Below are 19,633 nucleotides of genomic sequence, written 5' to 3' on the forward strand. Positions count from 1 at the left end.
AATTGATTACCCACCTCCTTACTTGGGTTACTGCTGGGTAGTCACCTATTGTGGAGCACCCACAGGGACCACTCGAAGAAGAAAGAGAGGTTACTCACCTGTAGTAACGATGGTTCTTCGAGATGTGTCTCCATGGGTGTTCCACCACCCGCTCATCCTCCCCGCTTCGAATCTCTGTCTAGTGTTTTTCAGGAGCATCCGAGGCGGTTGGTCAAGGAAGTGGCGTGGACCAGATCGCGCACGTGGCCGGGGGCACGCAGGGGAGCAGCACGCGCCGGCGCATGAGCTATCCAGGAGAAACTGCTGGAAGATTTCCGATCTGTGGCGCTGGGCGAGCCCGACACCTATTGTGGAGCACCCACGGGGACACATCTCGAATACCCATCGTTACTACAGGTGAGTAACTTCTCTCTCCATATCATTGGGAAATATTCTGCATGACTTCATGTTGGCCTTTTGAGATGTCTTTATAGTGCTTATAGTGCTTGTACTGACCACCGGATAAAGCGTTTTCCATGAGCAACCTCGCCATAGAACACCATCTTTGGTATTCCTGTATCATCCCTCCTCGTAACAAGACCAGTCCAGCAAAACTGTCTGTTCATAAGCATTGCATTCATGCCGATGACATCACACAGCTTCAGAACCTCCATGTTAGGGGTTTCCTCCCACTAATTCACATGGGCAATCTTCCTCAGGCAGTGCATATGGAACTGATCAAGTTTCAAAACATGGCGGCAATATATTGTCCATGACTCTGAACCATACAGCAGGATATTCGTAACAACTGCCTGATAAACTTCTACCTTGGTATTGAATTTAATACCATGGTCATGCCATAGGCGTTTGGTCAGTTTTCCAAAGGCAGCCCTGGCTTTGGCTCATCAAGCAGATACGTCATGATAAGTGGTAAGCATACCTGTAAGTCTCATGCGTACTGGTATACTTACCAGTTAGTGTTCCTGTTCAAATATGTATTCATATCTGTTCCATTCAAGATATTTGTGCAGTCATCAGATTTTTGCCTTGGGGTGGGGTCAGTTGCAGCACCCCCCTTAAGTGCTGCATTTACACACCTGTATATCTGACACTGCTGGCCCTACACCCTCTCAGTTCTTTCTTGCTGTCCGTCATGGGTTTTCGGTATGCCTGTCCTTTCATAGGAAGTTCTAGCAGTTTTATCTCTTCTGACTTCAAGCCCTTGGGGCCTTATTAATCATTTGTTTATATTAGGTAGGATTAAGTAAATGATAAGTGCAGTTAGACATTGGAATCCCACTGGGGACTTTGCCATGCGTGGGGCATACTCTTATATCCCAGGTTTAAGCCCTGTTTGTACTGCAACCTATGCCTGTTAGTGACTCCTAGAGCAGCTGCCTCAAGTGTTTGGGGGAATAAGAAGGACAATCTGTAAAAACTTTTGACCCAGAAAGAGCATGGTATCCGTTTTAGGGGCTCTGCTTATGCAGACTGCCTTCTGACTGGCTTCAGAACTGGTGTGGTCTGACTTTCCTTCATACCTTGGTCTTGGGATGTAGCCACACCCAGCACTGGCTTTACCTGACACCATTCTTCAACACTGGTGCCCAAAAAGAATGCCATGAAACACAGCCTTCCAGCACCAGACAAGAAAAGGCCATGGGAAATTGGGAATTGGACAGAGGACCCACCTAGCCACACAGGAATCACATGGACCTGCCTCCCGAGCTGGAGCTCTTAGCCCCACAAATGATCTACTACTAACTCCTCGAAGCAGTAGGAGAACCATTCTTGTTGGCATTGACACCTTCCCAGGCTTTCCCAGTGCCTAGAGAGGAGAGGCACTACATGTGCAGCCCTCCCCAAAACCCCCTTCCCCCAAGAGAGCAGCTGATCTACCGAGCTGAAGCTTTGAAGCCTGAGTCATCACACTAGATCACTGGTACTGTGTTCACAGTCAACTTCCTCCTGAGGTGGTCACTTAGAAGGAAGCCAGTCTCTGTGTTACTGGCAGCATTCACCCTCCTGTCGATTGTCTTGTCTTCTCAGCGCAGGTCTCCATCACTCTCTCCGTGGGAACTCACTCTTTCATGGTACTGCCCCCCCCCCCGAGCCCTGGCATTGTTCACCCATTCAAAGTGCTAGTCTCCAGCAGTGCCAGTCGATAAACTTTCATGGCTCCACCATGTAACTGAAGGGCATTCCTCCAGCACAGAAAAGCAGCTTAGCCCCATTCTGAGGCATCATCAGTATAATTGGGCACTGGAGGCTTCATCTGCTTCTACAGTACAGAAGCATTGGCCCTCCTGCAATGTATGGGGAATGCCAGTGATGATAATGCCCCCTTTACATCACTTGTCAGCCATCGCTTTAGAGCAACAGATGGCAGTACCAGGCTTGGTGTGAGAACTGAGCTTGGCTCCCCTAGCCTCCATCATGCCTTCCGTGGATCCAGTAGACTGGTATCCTGCCCTCAGTTTGAAAGATGCTTGTTTTCATATTTCAATGTCATAGATTTTTTTCCTCCATTTCACAGTGGGTAAATACCATTTCCAGTTCACAGAGGTGCTCTTTGGCCTCTCATAAGCCCTAGGGTGTTCACAAATGCATGACACCAGTGATCACTTAACTGAGACGTAAAGGGATCCTGCTCTTCCTGTATCTCAACAATTAGCTCTTCAACTACAGAGGAGTTTCAGTTTGGTGCACTTTGCCTGCCATGATTTGGGCTTGGTGATAGAGGACAAAATCTCCACTTCAAGGCCTGTGCAATGGCCTCTACCAGCACTGCTAGCACCACATTGCATGGAAAGTCCATTGGAGTGGTTCTCAACTCCATGCAAGCCAGAGCTTTCCTTTTGGAGGTGTGTTTTGAGGCCTTATTTCCCATTTGAAAAACCACCCATTCACCATGGCTTGCCTGTGGTGATTGGGCTGCATGGCTGCTTGTACGTGCATGGTGGGTCTTGCCTGATTCCATCTTTGGCCTCTGCAAACATGGTTAGCATTTGTCTGAATTCCCAGTGGACATGACCTAGTCTGAGTAGTCAGGATGCCAGATCCTATCCAGTCATCAGTGGATTAGTGGCTGGACCTGGGCTGGTGCTAGAAGTTCTCTTTTTGCTCTGTCCTTGTTACTGCACCTGATGCTTCAGGCCTGCACTGGGGAGCGCATCTGGGTGAGCTTAGCAAGCAGGGCTGCTGGCTGAGACAATCTAGCCCTGCACATCAACATCAGGGAGCTCAGGCCAGTTCACATGGCGTGCCAGGCTTTCTTCTCCCACTCCCCAAAAGGCAAGATAGTACAGAGTTCCCAATACCTCCATAATGTATTACTTCAGTAGGCCTGGCAGAGACAAGTTGCCATTACTTCCCCAAGGCAGAGTGTTTCTTGGCAACTTTTGTGTGTGGCATGCCATTCATCTGGGGGCCATGCATCTGCCTGGGACAAGAAACATATTAGTGGATGATTTCAGCGGGATCTTCTCATCTCGCCACAAATGGTTGCTCCATTCAGAGGTGGTCAGTACAATTTTCAGAGGTGGGATATTCCCCAGGTGTACGGGTTTTGCATTTAGGCAGAACAGCAACTGCCGTGTGTTATGTTTATACCAAGGGATGGACAGAGCTCACTGTCAGAAGAATTTCTCTTCCTATGGTTGGGAGCCCTGTACATCTTCCCGCCAGTGATTTACAGACTCAGAGGGGTAGCCATGTTAGTCTGTAACTTCACAAATAAGAAGAGGTCCTGTAGCACCTTAAAGACTAACAAATTTATTAGGTAGTGAGCATTTGTCTTCTTTCCAAAGCTTCTTGTGTCGGATGAGAAATGCAGGCTGCACTTCCTGATTATCAGGAGGGCACTGGCCTTCTACATTGTTGGGGTAACCATTCTATAAATAGATGGTTATTTGTGGCCATGGCAGACAGAATGAAAGTCACTGCCTGGATCCCCTTAGTGTTATGAACTGGCTATAGTGCCTATTCCAGCAATCATAATGGCACACTCAGGGCACAAGTAGCAATCCAAGAGGTCTGGAAAGCTGCTACCTAGTCATCTGTCCACACATTCTCATCTCATTATGCACTTATCCAGCTGGTTTAAGATGATGCGGGTTTTGTCAGAGAAGTCCTGCAAGCTTGCACAGTCATCAGCTCTGAGCCATCCTCCAAGGCACTGCCTTGGTATCACCTAGCACAAAATCAACAGGAGCAAGCACACAAAGGAAAAAAAAAAAGCTACCTATAGTTTTTTTAACTGTTGTTCTTCAAGAGGTGTGTATTATGTCCATTCTATTACCTGCCCCTGTCAGTTGCCAGCAAAAAGAAATTGAGAGGGTGTAGGGCCAGTGGCATCTGATACATTGATGTATGAGTTTGGTACTCAACGGTTGCCGCTACAGATACTGCTAAGGCAAAAATCTCCAATGACTGTGTACATGGACACATGCACATTAGAATGGATGTGAGCAAGACATCTTGAACAGCAGTTACAAAAAAGAAGGTAAAAATAAGCTAAGTGCAATGTGAATTTAACAGTTTAGATTTCCATGTAATATATTTTATTTGTGCTTATTGTTCCAATAGTGTCTGTCATATGCCTTGCCTGGTTCAGTGAAGACAGACCATTTGCAGTTGGCTATTCAGATGGGAAATTGCTGATAGGTACAAAGGAGCCACTTGAAAAAGGAGGAATTGTTCTAGTTGATGCACATAAGGTAGAGTTTTAATTTTCTTGAAAACTAATTAATATTCTAAATTTTGAATTCTCTGTGGGAAATTAGCGATCTATCATCTTCATATTAAAAATAGCTTCAAAGGTGATAGCCTACTTTTCAGAGAGAGCCTCCTGTTCCCCATGGCTGATATCCAGTCTGGTATGCATTTTAAACAGAAATAAATTTAGAGGCTAAAAGAAGTCCAGCTGATTTGCTATACATTTTAAAAAAAAGTTCTTCTAGGGTTCCTCGAATATGTTGTCTCTACTGTAGCCTGAAAGTGCATTTTAAGATTGTGTGAACTTCTGATCTTAAAAGTAGTTCTCAATGAACAATTTGACAAATTAAAATTATCTTTAGAAATGAACCTGTTAAAATTTATTACCTGAATTGTATCGTTTATGTGGTGATTTTTTTCCTGAACTAAAAAAGTTATTGTGAAGTATTAGAGATGTTTCTCAAAATACCCAGGTATTGCTATGTAAACTCTAGTTCTGAATAATATATGCCAGTCCTAGTGGTCAGTAAAGTCCATGAATAATTTTCAGAGACTTCCCTCTAGAGAGAGGCTGTTGTAAACAGACCCAGTGCTGTCCCATTGTATGGACTGTGCAGGGCACAGAAGAGGGCTGGTTGGAAGCAGGAAGAGAAATATCTGCATAGTTAACCTATAAATAGCCTGGGAATGCTAGCCATACATTACAGATTTTTCTGGTCTGTTCTAACTTATTCCAAGGTCTGTTTTGGCTCTAATACCAGGTTGAAATCCAAAAATGAAAAGGTGGAATAAAATCACCTTTGTTTCATTGTCTTGGCTGCACCTTTTGTGTTTTATGTTTTAGGAGGCACAGTGCAGAATCTGCCCCATTATCTACAAATTCAGATAAATACTTTGTGTTGCCGAAGTAATTTCATATTTAGGTCCCTACCGTATTCATGGCTGTGAGAAATATGTCTCAGACCGTGAAATCTGGTTTCCCTCTGTTAACTCTCTCTGTTTGCTTTTACACTATGCTATACAAATTTCATGAGGCAGAAAACCATTTCTCAAATTGTGGTATCATGGGCCTACAGAGGAATTTCAGTGGAACCCTCAAGGTTATTTTACGGAGTTGTGGTATTGCTACCCTTATTCCTTTTCTGCCTTCAGAACTGTGCAGTCAAGGAGTGGTAGCAATTGGCTGAGCACCAAGCTCTGAAGGGAGAGCCCTGCCAGCAGCAGTGCAGAAGTAAGGGTGGAAATACAATACCATGCTACCTGGTTACTTCTGCCTGGCTGCCTGCAGAGCTGGACGGCCAGGGGAGTGGTGGCTGCTAACTAAGGGTCCAGCTCTGCAAGTAGCAGTGGAGAAGTTAAGTGTGACAGTACCATACCATGCCATCTTTCTTTCTGTGCTGCTCCTGCCTTCAGAGCTAGGTTCCTGGCCAGCAACTGGTGCTCTCCAGTTGCCCGGCTCTGAAGTCAGAATGACCACCATCACCAGCAGCACAGAAGTAAGAGTAGCAGTATTGCATCCTCCCCCTACAATAACTTTGCGACTGCTTCAGGACTCCTTTTTGTGTCAGGACCACTATAATTACAGTACTGTAAAATTTCAGATTTAAATAGCTGAAATCATGAAATGTATTGTTTTTGAAATCCTATGACTTTGAAATTGACCAAAAGGGGCTGTGAATTTGGTAAGGCCTTTTTCATAGTACAATTCCATAACTAAAAAGTTGTCTAAAGCCTCTCAGGTTACTTTGAAAAACATTCTGTAGAAGGATAATTTTGCTTATCATATAGTTTCTATGACACTTTCCCCATATTAATTATTATTAATGTTTCATGAAAACAGGATATTTTCGTGTACATGTGATAACTACCAATTGTCTTCATTTGAAACAATCTGAGAAGTTTACAGAAGTTCGCTGCATCAAATAACAAGCATAGTTCCCTTTTTGTTCGTTATATGAGGATATACATTAATTTCAAGTGCTTAATACTTCTGTGCTGAAAGTTTGGTTATGTTATCACATTTATAAGGTGCGTTATGAAGACACTGTATGTTGTACAGGTTGAACCTCTCTAATCTGAAACTCTCTTGTCCAGCAACATCCATAATCTGGCATAATTTTAATTAGCCAGATGACCACTTATAATAGGTGTGGCCAAGTTTTCCCAGGGTCCTATAAAGTTTCAGCCACCAGTCCTGGCTCTCAGTGTTCTGTGCTGTTACTTACCTGTAATGTACCCCTAAATATATTCTAAGAACCCAGTAAGCAGTAGAAGTGTTGGTAGTGTGCTAGAAAATATTGACCTTCTGTTGTCTGGCACCTGTCAGGTCACAAGGGTGCTGGACAAGAAAGGTTCAACCTGTAATTTGTTTTTTTGAGCCCTTTAGGACACCATTCTTAGTATGAAATGGGATCCAACTGGTAAGATTCTCATGACATGTGCCAAGGAAGAAATGGTGAAACTGTGGAGATATGTGGCAGGATGCTGGAGGCTTTTGCATTCACTCTCCCATCCAGCTATTGTGAATGGTATTACTTGGTGCAACCTTCCAGGGAAAGGACCCAACTTGCAGCTGTTACTTGCTACGTACGTTAACATTTTTGATTTAATGCTGCCTGTGTAGTGTTTGTAACTCAGTGTTTATAGCAACTTGGATTTATGTAGCATCTTTCATTCTAAAGCTGGGGTGGGCAATAATTTTTGATGGGGGACTACTCCAAGAATTTGGTAAGTGGTCAAAGGCTACTTTTGATGGAGGTGGTGTGGGGTCTGGGATGGAGGTGGTATGCAGATGGGAGCTTGGGGTAAGGGATTGGGGTGCAGGAAGGAGTATGGAATCTGGTGGGAAGTTAGAGTAAAGGGGAGAGGGCTGTGATCTGGGGCAGGGGCTGAGGCGGAGGAGGCGGTGCAGGTCAGGCAGAGGAGGTCACCTGTGCTGGAGGGAATGCAGAGCCCGATAGGGAGTCGTGAGCTGGAGCAGGAGTGCAGAAGTGGGTGCAGGGATTTGGACTGTGACTGGAGGTGCAAGGTCTGGATGCAGTTATGAATGCAGATGGTTTGGGTTACATGGGGTAGGGGTGCAGAAGGGGGCAGATGGTTGGGAGGAGGGCGGACTGGGGTGCTTGAGGAAGGCTCTGGTGAGGAGACGGCTCTCAGCCTGGGTCCCTGCCTTCCATGCCCCTGCATGATCTACAGGGGCCATGTGTAGTTCACTGTGAGCCAGGAGATGGGAGAGTACTTCGTGCACTGCATGTCATGCATGAAGCTGGCCAATAGAAGCTGCAAAATTTTGCTAGGAACAGGAGGCACTGTGCAAAACTTCTCCTCCCAGACTGCCAGCATTCTGAGTGCTCTGAATGTAGAGCTGGGGTAGGGCAGGCAGGAAGCCTGACAGAAGGTTCAGCAGGCTGCATCTGGTGGTGGGTTGGATCCAGTCTGTGGGCTGTATTTTGCCTGATCCTGTCATAAAGGATTAATTCAAATTCAACGAGCTGTTCATCATAGGGATTATGGAACACTGATTCAGCACTGATTTAAATACAAAAAGTGCCGTCACCAACTTCATTTCTCCTCCACCTCAGCTTTTCTCTAAAGAGGCTGCCTCAAGTACTAACTAGGAGTGGTCTTGGTTAGCTTGAGTTTGTCGCATTGAAACCATAATGTGGTATGGCTGTTGGATGTTGGAAACAAGGATGTGCCAATTATATCCATAGTTGCTCATAGTTCCTCTGTTGCTAAATATACTTGGGAATCTACACATTCTGATGGCACATTGATTGCAAGGGAGTGCAGTAAAACCCCAAGTTATGCAGGGGTCACATTCCTGCAACCTCTGTGTAACTCAAATTTTCGTGCTAGCTGGGTGGGAGATAGAAACCAGGCGGCAGCCTGGTTTCCAGCTCCGTGGGCTTGCAGGATCTGGGAAACTGACCAGCCCACTAGGGCTGGTCAGTTTCCTGGCTCCCAGAGTGGTTCCCTGCTCCCTCCTACTCTCGGAGCCAGAAGCTGTTTCTCCCTGGTTTCCCCCAGCAGCGCAGCTGTCTTACCCACCAGGCTCCCTCAGTTGGTCAGTTTCCTGGTCAGCACTGGCCAGTTTCCTGATGAGTTCCCTGGCTCCCAGAATGGTGGGGAGCCAGGCACTGCTTCTCCCTGGCTTTCCCCAGCAGTGTGGCTATCTGCCTGCCTAGCTTCCTCCACCTGGGGGAGCCTGCCAGGCAGACAGCTGCAGAGTGTCTTCAAGTTGTGCTTAACTCGCATTAAGGTGAGTTAAACACAACTTGAAGCTGTGTATTTGGTGGTTTACTGTAATAGGTTAACTATGAAAATATTTCAATGTGGAAAAATAGGATGAAAACCTCTGGAGGATCATCCTAAAAATTTTGAGCAGGAATTTAAACGAACAGTCAGTATGCATGAGAGCTTTAAAAATAAAAAGTGAATTAATATATTTCTATATTGGATACACTACATTACTAACTTCCTTTTGTCTATGGTGGTGTTGACAAAATAGTTTTGGCAAAGTTTAATATTAAGAAAGAGTTAAAGGAAAAATGCACTTTTTCAATGAGTGTTACTTCTAAAGCTCTGTACAACTTTGAAAAAATTATCTATTGCCATTGGATTTTGTTCTTAAACAGATGATTTTTCTTATTCATATTGTTTTAAATACATATCATAACAGACTGCCATACTTGTAGGACATTTGTTGATTGGTGCTATATGTTCACTTTATTTTTATTTGATTTGTTCTAACTTTCTTCAGAGGATGCCAGAATGGCTTAGTGTGTGTTTGGAGCATTCCCCAGGACATGCTGCTCGTATTGCAGTCCAGCGCAAGTAGTGCAGAGGGATGGTGGGAACAGGAAACAAATGGCCAGGTAAAGAGAGTAAAGCAGATGTGAGGATATCCTAATCTGGTTGTATCCATGACTTTCTTCTAAGATTATAGGAAAGAGTGGGAGCAAGATATTTAAATATCTATATGGGGGGAGAGGAGAAATTTAAAAAAAAAATTAAAAAAAAAAAAAAAAGAAAAGGTATTTTTTAATTTGTCTGTGCTTAGGCACGTGCCAGTGTTTCCAAAGGAGGAAGTTGTTTTTGCTTCCATACTCAGGCTGCATCTACACTACAAGATAAAATTGAATTTAATTCAGTTAGCTCGATTGTACCATGTCAGTGTCTTCACTGTAAAGACCATTAGCTCGATTTTGGGTTCAGTAATCTTGAGATTACAAAATCGCAGTTACCTGAAGGGTATAGTGTCAAGCTCGAATTCAGTAGTTCAATTAAATGCAAGTGTGGAAATGCTAAGCCTTAAAATCGAATTTATTGGCCTCCAGAGGTGTCCTATATGTAACCCATAATGCCCCCTCACTGCTCCGCTCTGGCTGCTGCTCTTCAGTAACAGCAAGAGCCTAAATTTCCAAGTCGGAGCAACAAGCCTTTATCTCTGGGCTCATGTTAGTCTGACAACCTGAGAAATGGCTTCTTTCTTTCTGTGTTGTTCACGGTGTGCGTGTGTCTGCCCATTCAAATAGCCCCTGCAGGGAGTTGACAGCTCTGTCTGTACACTTGGTATTTTTTTTCTGCACTGCCTGGCGCCAGCCCCTGACACACCATACCATGTGTCAATAAGGCTGTACTGGGGGTCGTGCTTGCATAACATGCCAGGAAACTTCTTCTCGGTGGTTTACATTTGTGTGTGACCGCCCCCTTCCCTCTCCCTCACGTGCCACACAGTCTGGGTCTTTCCTGCGCTCAGGCAAATCAGCACCCAATAAAAGGAGGTGCCTGCTGTTCAGTGCTGACAATACTTCCAGTCGTGCATTTAGGGTTCCAAGTCCAGGAAAGATATTCTGGGCTTCGCTGCCACTGAGGAGAGGTCTCCCCTGGTGGTTAAGATACTGAGGGCCTTGTTGCCACCATGGGGAAGGACCACCTCAACTGGCCCCCCAACTACTGACCACCACCACCTTCACCCATACCAGGCCTCACTGCTGTTGGGGAAAAATCTCCCCCCCCGGCAGTTAAAAGGCTTGCTGCTGCTGCCAGGGGAGGAGCAGCTCAACTGGTCATCCACTAACCCACACAGCCCCCTTGACCCATACCTGGGCTTGCTGCTGCCACTGGGGGAAAGTCTCCCTGGGCTGCTAAGGGGCTTGCTGCCACCGGGGGAGGACCAGTTCAGCTGATCATCCAGGGACCGCCTCCCCTCCCTTGACCTATATCTGGGCTTGCGGCCACTGGGGAAAAGTCTACCTACTTGCTATGGGGCTTGCTGTCACCAGAGAAGGAGCATTTCAGCTAGCCGCCCACTGCATCCACCTTCACCCATACCGGGGCTTGCTGACACCAGGGAGAAGCCAAAAACTTTTTTCTTCCTGCACTTTTCTATCCTTTTTCTTTTAACTTTAAAAAACAGTCAGGGACTCTGTATTAAGACTCTCCCCAACACCAATATAGTGTATGGGGAAACCAAAAATTCTTTCTTTCTACATTCCTCTCAAATTAAAAAAACATTCCAGGCCCTGCATTATTTTCAGGGATCTCATTTCTGCAATGATGGGAGGTGAAATACCCAGTGGATGACCAGTTGAGAATACAGTCGCTGCACCCATGTTGGATGGGGAAACCAAAATTTTTTTCTTCCTATCCTGCATTCCTCTCAAATCAAAACGCTTTCCAGGCCCTTGCATTATTTCAGGGATCACATGCATGCAATCATCAGCGGATGTACAGTTCAGAATACAATCACTGCACCCATGTTGGCAATGAAATGTATGGGGAAACCAAAAATTCTTTCTTCTAATTCTGAGTGTCTCTGCATTATTTTCAGGGATCAAAAGGGGAATAATGAAAATGCAGTCAGTGTTAGCCAATGTGTGTGGCAGCAATCACTCGACTTTGTGGGGAGCACAGTGGAAGTGAGGATGGTCAAAATCGAACTTAGATATTCCAGAATTAGAAAATCGATTATAAATAAATTTGAATTTATCTTGTAGTGTAGACGTAGCCTCGGGGTCTAACTGATCTCCATATTTAGTACTGGGAAGGAATTTTCCCCTGGTCAGATTGATAGTGACCTTGGGGAGTGCTCTCTCTCGTCTGAAGCATTAGAAGACATGCCACTTCATCATTTCCTTGCCATTGCAGGTGTTTCAGGCATTGATGCAACTTGATCGCTTCTGTTCTCTGCTTAATAGTATTGTTTCATGTGGATTGTAATTCTTTGGTCTAATTTTGGATGTTAGTATTAGTATACAGGTGCTGTTATATACAAGACATCAGACCAAGTGGTCCCTCGTGGTCTTAAAGTCTGTGACTCTAAATGGGAGGCCAAAGCTTAAAACAACTGATGGCTAAAGCTTGGTATTGCTATCTAATATTAAAAATTATGCAGTTATTTTCAAAAGAGAACTAAAATTATACTTCAGGTTTCTTAGCATAACTGAAGTTTGCCTCAAGTTAATTTTAAATAAAAATGTTTTTTATAAATAAGATCCCTCCATAATGTGCTCTTGAATCTTTATCATATTTTGAAGACCAAAAATATAGATGGTAATAAGTTAATGGAATCCTTATAAAACATGATTAAATAATGACAAATGAAACTGTACTCTGTTAAGTAAATATGCATTTAGATATATTTATTTGGGCTACAACTGCAGTAGCCAAAAACTTTGAAATGGCCATGCAAATGGCCATTTCAGAGTTTACTAATGAAGCGCTGAAATACATATTCAGCACCTCATTAGCATGCAGGCGGCCGCAGCACTTCGAAATTGGCACGGCTCGTCCAGACGGTGCTCCTTTTCGAAAGGACCCCAGCTACTTGGAAGTCCCCGTATTCCCATCTGCTCATAGGAATAAGGGGACTTCCAAGTAGCTGGCGTCATTTTGAAAAGGAGCCCCGTCTGGATGAACCGCACGGTGGCGAGCCACATCAATTTCGAAGTGCCGCGGCCTTCCGCATGCTAATGAGGCGCTGAATATGTATTTCAGTGCTTCATTAGTAAACTTTGAAATGGTCATTTGCATGGCCATTTCGACGTTTTTGGCTAGTGTAGACATGGCTTTAGAGTGCAGCATCTCTTCAGGTACTCATAATCTGTATCAGGTTGAATATTTCCATATGACCTTTTTATGGTTCCTTGTTTTTCTTGATAAAATAAATGCAGTTCTACCAAGCAAATCTGTTACAAGGAACTCTAAATCTAAAACACTTCTATGTTTACAATTTTCTGTGTATATAGTGCAGGATGTGTCATAGTGGTAAAATTATTTGCAGGATGGATACCGAAAAGCAGTAGATGCGAAGTGCATTTATCAGCTGAGAGGACATATTACTCCTGTTCGGACTGTAGCCTTCAGCTCTGATGGACTGGCATTAGTGTCTGGTGGGCTCGGTGGGCTTATGAACATTTGGTCTTTACGGGTAAGATTGTCATTGAATTATATTTAAGGATAAGATTATGTCAAAGATGTCATGAACTTCACAGATTTTAGAGCAAAAGGGGGCACCCAGAAATCGTAGGTGGCAGAGGCACCTGGAACAGTCAGCCCTTGCAGGCTTTGGCTCTCTTATTTCGCACTTGCTGTTCAGTCATCCCCCCCCATCAGCTTTCCCCCAGATTATTTGTAGTGAAAGTCACAGATAGGTCAAGGGCTTTTGCAAATTTTTGTTTATTGCTCATGAACTGCCTGTGAGTTCTACTAAAAATAATAGTGACAAAAGTCTTAATCACGAATAATGAATGCAAGATTTTGGGGGGAAAAAATACCTGAATTTTAATCGTGGTTCTGCCATTGATTGATTATGTTCATGGTCAGGTAGTTTATGACCATAAGTCCTTAGCCAGTTTATATTTTTGTTTCCTCCCATCTGAAAAAAGAATAATATTTTCCTTCTTCACAAGCCACTGAGACTGTATACACTTTTGAAGATGTTATATCAGTGCTAATGTTAACTTTTAATAAAGTCTTTTGGAAAATGTTATGTGTTTTTCTGAATATCATGTAGGATACTACAATAATTTATTGAAATATTGTGGGGGTGTTAATTTATCATGCGGTAGGTCTAATGTTTAAATAACTAAATATGTGTATTGATTTGAACATTTTTTGTTTTAGGATGGCTCCATATTACAAAGTGTTGTGATTGGTTCAGGAGCTATTCAGGCTGCAGTATGGATCCCTGATGTTGGAGTAGCTGCTTGCTCAAATAGATCGAAGGTATTATTGTGTATTAAATGTGCTGTTCTTTTGAGTGAAATTTGTGAATAATAAGGGAAGTTTTTTATTACAAAAAGAAGCCCATTTACACAAACGTTTCTTTCTAGAAAATTGCTAGCATCTCTCCCCCCGTTATACTGAGATCCTTATCCATACATATTTACCGTCAATTAAACAACCTAAATCATTAGAATTCTGCTGTACGCATTTTGTGTATTTACATGCTGAATTCATTCTTTTGACTCTCAACTACCATTCCATTTAAAAAAATTTGTTACTTAGTTTAGATTTCATACTTCATGTATGAGAAATGGAGAGATGGGGAAATTAATTTAAAAATATTCACCTATGTTGAGTGCTTTATCTCTTTGAAATTTATTCCATGTGTGAAGTGTCACTCCTCTTAATGGCAGAAATATGAAATGTAGCCATCATAGAAGTTTTTTTTGGCCTATAGTGAAATTTGAAAAAAACATTTTTCAGCTGTCCTGAACTATTTGTAAATTTGACATAATGTGCCAAATAGTTCTTGTAAAAAAAAAAAAAATATTTTCTGGACTGAGGTCCAGGTCAAAAAAGGAGATTCCTCCCTTTTGATTTTTAGCCAAGTGGTGAGAACGCTCACGTGGATGTGGGAAACCTGAAATAAGTTCCCATCTGCTGAGGTGGATTAGATGTTGGGCCTGCCACATTGCAGGGGAGAGTCCTACCAACTGGAATATGAAATATTATGGTGCAGGGCTGTCTCTGACGCTGTTCCACAGTGTATGAATCATTAATAATTGTAAAAGGGACATGAATTTCAGTCTTGCCCTTCCCAAGTGAATCCTCTAACCACCAGTCTCTAGCAGGGATTCCCAACCTATGGGTTGGGACCCAAACATGGGTCACCATTAGATTTTCTAAGGGTCACTGGGCTGCAAGCAGCTCTTTAAGGGGCCACTTGCTGCTCCTGCTGCTGCTGCCACTCACTCCTCCAGCTCCCAGTCCCTGTCCTGCCGTGCTGAAATGAAACTCAGTTTAATTGGTTAAGCAGCCCGCAGGAGGGATCTGGCCATTAAATGAATTAAATTGAGTCCCATTTCAGCATGGCAGGGCAGGGAAGGGAGGAGGAGGGCTGCAGGGAGCCATGGAAAGGAGGTGATGGTGGCCTGGTGAAGGAGCAGTGGGGGGCAGCAGCAGCACTTGTGTGAGGTAGGTGGGGAGGGTGTTTGGGGGCTGCGAGGGGTAAAAGCCTGCGGTGGGAGTGATTTGGGACTGCAAGGTTTAAACCTGGGAGTGGGGAGACAGTTTGGGGTTTAAGTCTAGTGGCAGTTTGGGGCTGTGAGGGGTTTAAGCCTTGGGGGAGTGGGGAGTGAATCAAGTTTTATAACCCCCCCCAGGGAAGGAGCCCCCACCACCCCTCCACACACACCCCATTTTGAATGGCTTTTGGTCACAAAGTCTTAATGAATTGTCAAAATGGGTCACTATCTCAAAAAGGTTTGGAATGTCTGCTTTATAGAATTCTTACTTGCTTTCTCTGGCCTTTTGACTACTTAGGCAAAGACAAACAGCTTCAAAGGAGAGACTGAGAATGATCCACCCAGGATTACCTTTTAGAGCCGGGATTAGGTCTAGTGACCATTTATCAGTCAGTCAAAGACAAAATTCTTTCACAGGACTTTTAACCATTAATAAGTTTATAAAAGTTTCCTTTATGCATCTGAATAAATGTTTACCATTTTACCTGTTTATCTAAATAGCATTTGTTATTGCCATAATATCTGCCAAAATAATAAGCAAATTTCAGTCTGTGATGGTTGATCCATCTCTCATTAATTTCCACAAAAAGAGAGTGATTTTTCCACCCCTACCTGTAATTCTTATCCTGTGTGATAACCAATTTTCATTTAAACTAATCAGTTAATCTGCCAGTAACCTGCAAACCCACCCCCTCCAACTCCAGGGGTAACCCCTTCATCCCCATACTGCCCCCCCCCCTGCAGCCCGAGAATTTACCTCCCTCAACTGACAAGCTCTGCACACTGCCACTGCACCACCCTGCTGCTGCCTCCTTAGTGCAGCTGCGCAGCTCTGGCAGTGCAAATTCAGCCATCCCTCCCCCAGCTCTCCTGCAGACTGACTTCCCACACGTGGAGCCCTGCCGGCTTCCTCTTCTGGGGCTCCCTGCCTTGCCAGCTTCCCTGCCACTGCAGCTGACTGCTCAGTGGCTCCAGAGGCTGCCATCACTTAAACAAAAAAACTAAGTGGTGGCAACCTCCGGAGCCACAAGCAGAGTCAGCAGTGGCAGCGCTCAGAGCTGTAGGTTGCCAACCCCTGTTATAGCTTTACTACAGTCACTGTTTAATTTGAAAACCACATTCCACTTTTCGTTGAAGATGGTTCTACTTGGCAAACTATGGAACGTGCTAAGGTTTTTGAAAAAGAAATGAAGGTTACTCACCTGTCACTAGAGATTTTTCAAGTGATCTCTGCTCATTCGCCTTCCCCCTTGCTAAAAGTCCCCATTAGAGTCTTGGAACTAGCAGGCAGTAAAAGGAATTGAGACGATCGGAACACCATGCACTCTATGGTAGTTTTGTTTTAAGAATGTTCAGGAACAGAGAAAGGAGTGCTTCTGACAGGAGTCTGAGTGTGCAGAGTCCATCTCAAACTCCATTACCAATCACTAATCATTTTTTTCATTGTTCTGTAATTTTACTAAATTTTGACCATTTGGTCTGAATTTTTGCATCCTGGGTTTTTTTACGTGCTACTCGATATAACCTTCCAGTGAACTATTGAAAATACTTGTTCAGAATAGTATTTCAGTTATGCACCCACTTCAACCTAATGTCACCTAGACCACATTTTCCTAGCTTGTGTACGAAAATGTCATGTAGGATTGAGTTGAAAAAAAAAACTATATACATATAGCCATAGCTATAACTCCAGTAACTGTGGCTGCATCCACACTACAAAATAAATTTGAATTTAAAGCAGCTAGGTTGATGTTACCACGTGACTGTCTGTACTGTAAATACCATTAGCTCAATTGAGGGAGCACAGATATCGATATTACAGTATCATTGTTACCTGATGGGAATAGCATCAAGCTCTAATTCAAAAGTTCGATTAAAGGCCAGTATGGAAGTACTACATCTTAAAATTGAATTTATTAGCCTCCAGAGGTCTCCTGTATGTAACACACGATGCTCCTCAGTGCTCTGCTCTGGGCACTGCTCCCCCGAAGTGCAGGAGTTAGGTAACAGGAAGACCGTGAACTTCAAATCAGGACCAGGATGCCTGTGGCTGTAGGCTCATGTTTGTGTGAGAGCCTGAGAATGTCTATCTTTCTTTGCTATTAGTGCTGTGAGTGCATCTACCCATTACAAATAGCCGCAGAATGGATTTTGTTGTTCTGTTTCTACACTTGTTATTTTTTTCTGCACTGTGTGGCAGGGTGGGGCCAGGAGAGGAAAAGACGGGAGTGAAAACAGGGCAGAGATGGAGCTGACAATCAGAGTGGGCGCAGCTGAGGAATTGGCTCCCCTAAATCAGTTAGGGCCAGCTGATCTCACTCAGGTCTACCTTTATAAGCCCTTCTCCCCGCAGAGCAAGGGGAGAGTGCTTAAGGAGAGTTTGGAGGGCGAGTGAGGAGAAGGAAGGAGACTTGAACGAGCACCAGAGACCACAAAAGAGGAGAGGAGCCTCAGCAACCCAGGTGGCTGGACTGCCTCAGTCCAGGAGAGCTGAAGCTCAACCAGAGACTTTGGGGAACTGGTCAGCCAGAGGAGCCAAATAAAGGAGAGTACTTGCTGCCACGGCTACCGCTAGCAGAAGGAGGTACCAGGGGAATCGTCTGGGGAAGTGGCCCAGGGAGAGGAGCTGCAGGTGCAAGGGGGCAAAAGGGAGTCAGCCCTCTATGGTAGCGGCCATCTAGGGTCCCGGGGCCGGAACCCAGAACGAGTGGATGAGGACCAGGTTCCCCCCAGACCACTGCCTGCCCCAGCAAGGGTGATGGGGTTTGTATGGTGGGACCACTGGACTGAACGGAGGACCTAAGGCCCAGGAATGAGACTGACCCTACCACAACTGCCTGGCGCCAGCCACTGCCTCACCGCATCACATGGCAACAAGGTTGTTGTGGGGGTCGTGGTTACATAAGAGGCTGAAAAACTTCTTTGCAGTGATTTAAGTTTGTGCGTGAACCCCTTTCCCTCCCTCCCAGGTGCCACACAATTGGAGTCTTTCCCGTGCTTAGCCACATTATGTGGGTATCCCCCAACCTTATAAAAGGACGTGCCTGCCATTTAGTGCTGACCATGCTGCCAGGCAGCACCAGGTCCTAGCTTGTGCGTGTTTAGGGCTCCAAGGGCAGGAAAGAATTTCGGGGGCTTGCAGCTGCCAGAGGGAAGTCTCCCCTAGTGGCTAAGATATTCAGGGTGGGGGAACTATTTCAACTGGCCCCCCACTAAACCCCTCCCATGCCCCTACCAACTTCCCTCCCCCACCAAAAATATATTTGGGGGCTTGCTGCTGCCAGGGAGAAGTTTCCCCAGTGGCTAAGGTACTCGGGGGGACTAATTGAATTGGCCGACCACTGAATGCTCCCCCACACTCCAAAAAAAGAAGACCCCCCCCCCCCAGTGGCTAAGATATTTGGGGGCTTGCTCCCACCAGAGGGACATCTCCCCAGGTGGCTAAGATAGTTGGGGGGACTACTTCAACATTTCAAATGGCTCTGCAGCCGCAGGCCACAGCACCCCCACCACCAAAAATATTTTCGGGGGCTTGCTGTCCATTGTAGACACCTGCTGGTTTGATATTTCTGTTACAAAATCTTTTTCCTAACATTTCCTATCTGTCTTCTTGCTTTGACCCCGCCCCCGCCCGTCAAAAAACACAGAGAGAAACGCAAGCTGAGATTCCTGTTTCAGTTATAAGTTCAATGTATAGGATGTCACTGCCATCTCCCATGTTGGCAGTGTCTGTGTAGTGAAGAGGGAAGACAAAGATCTTTTTTCTTAGACTTTTCTATCCTCTTTCTTCTAACTTTGAGAATGCAGTCTGTCCCTGTGTTATTTTCAGAGATCAGATGCAATCATGGCGGGGGGGACAGTCAGTGGATGGCTAGCTGAGAACACAGCCTGTGCACAGAAGTCTTACAGTGCAGAGGAATGCCAAAGACCCTCCCCTCAGCAACTCTTTCTTCAGAAACTTATCTATCTTTTTCTTCAAGCTTTTCAGGGTCCCTGTTTTATTTTCAGGGATTGGATGCAATCACAGGACGGGGGATTCTCAGTGCATGGCCAGTTGAGAATTTAGCTCCAGAAGAAAGAGATTTCTGTAAACTTTCTTGCCATCTCTGTGGATGCCCTACTTTTCCTTCCTTTCAATGGGAGAAGTGGACGTTTGCTTAGCACAGGAGGGGAATGAGGAAAATGCAATGTGGGAAGATGATGTCAAAGACTAGCAAGTATACCCAGAATGCTATTGGGATGAGGGAACTGTGGGATAGGTTCCCACAATGCACTACTGCTATAGTCGACATTTACCAATTGAGTGTGGCAGCAGTAAGTCGACTTTGTGAGGAGCATGTGGGGAGGGGAGGATAATTAAAATTGAATTTATAAATTCCAGAATTACAAAATCAATATTAATAAATTAAAATGTATCTCAAAATGTAGACGCAGCCCTCGCTGAAGAAGGAAATTAGTTTGGT

At 44.6% G+C, this 19,633-nt stretch overlaps 1 protein-coding gene across 9 annotated transcripts in view; it reads left to right on the forward strand.

Annotated features, from left to right (window-relative positions):
• The window catches only part of HERC1 (HECT and RLD domain containing E3 ubiquitin protein ligase family member 1), a 280,539-nt gene that overhangs the window by 221,981 nt on the left and 38,925 nt on the right, over positions 1-19,633 (forward strand). For all 9 annotated transcript variants that reach the window (XM_075007327.1, XM_075007334.1, XM_075007331.1 and 6 more), the window contains 5 exons: positions 4,567-4,697; positions 7,082-7,281; positions 9,458-9,572; positions 12,983-13,129; positions 13,825-13,926. In XM_075007327.1, the coding sequence (XP_074863428.1) occupies positions 4,567-4,697; positions 7,082-7,281; positions 9,458-9,572; positions 12,983-13,129; positions 13,825-13,926 (695 nt within the window). The remainder of the gene's footprint in view (positions 1-4,566; positions 4,698-7,081; positions 7,282-9,457; positions 9,573-12,982; positions 13,130-13,824; positions 13,927-19,633) is intronic.

This window comes from Carettochelys insculpta, chromosome 12 (genome assembly GCF_033958435.1).
Source record: "Carettochelys insculpta isolate YL-2023 chromosome 12, ASM3395843v1, whole genome shotgun sequence".
NCBI classification, from domain to species: Eukaryota; Metazoa; Chordata; order Testudines; family Carettochelyidae; genus Carettochelys; species Carettochelys insculpta.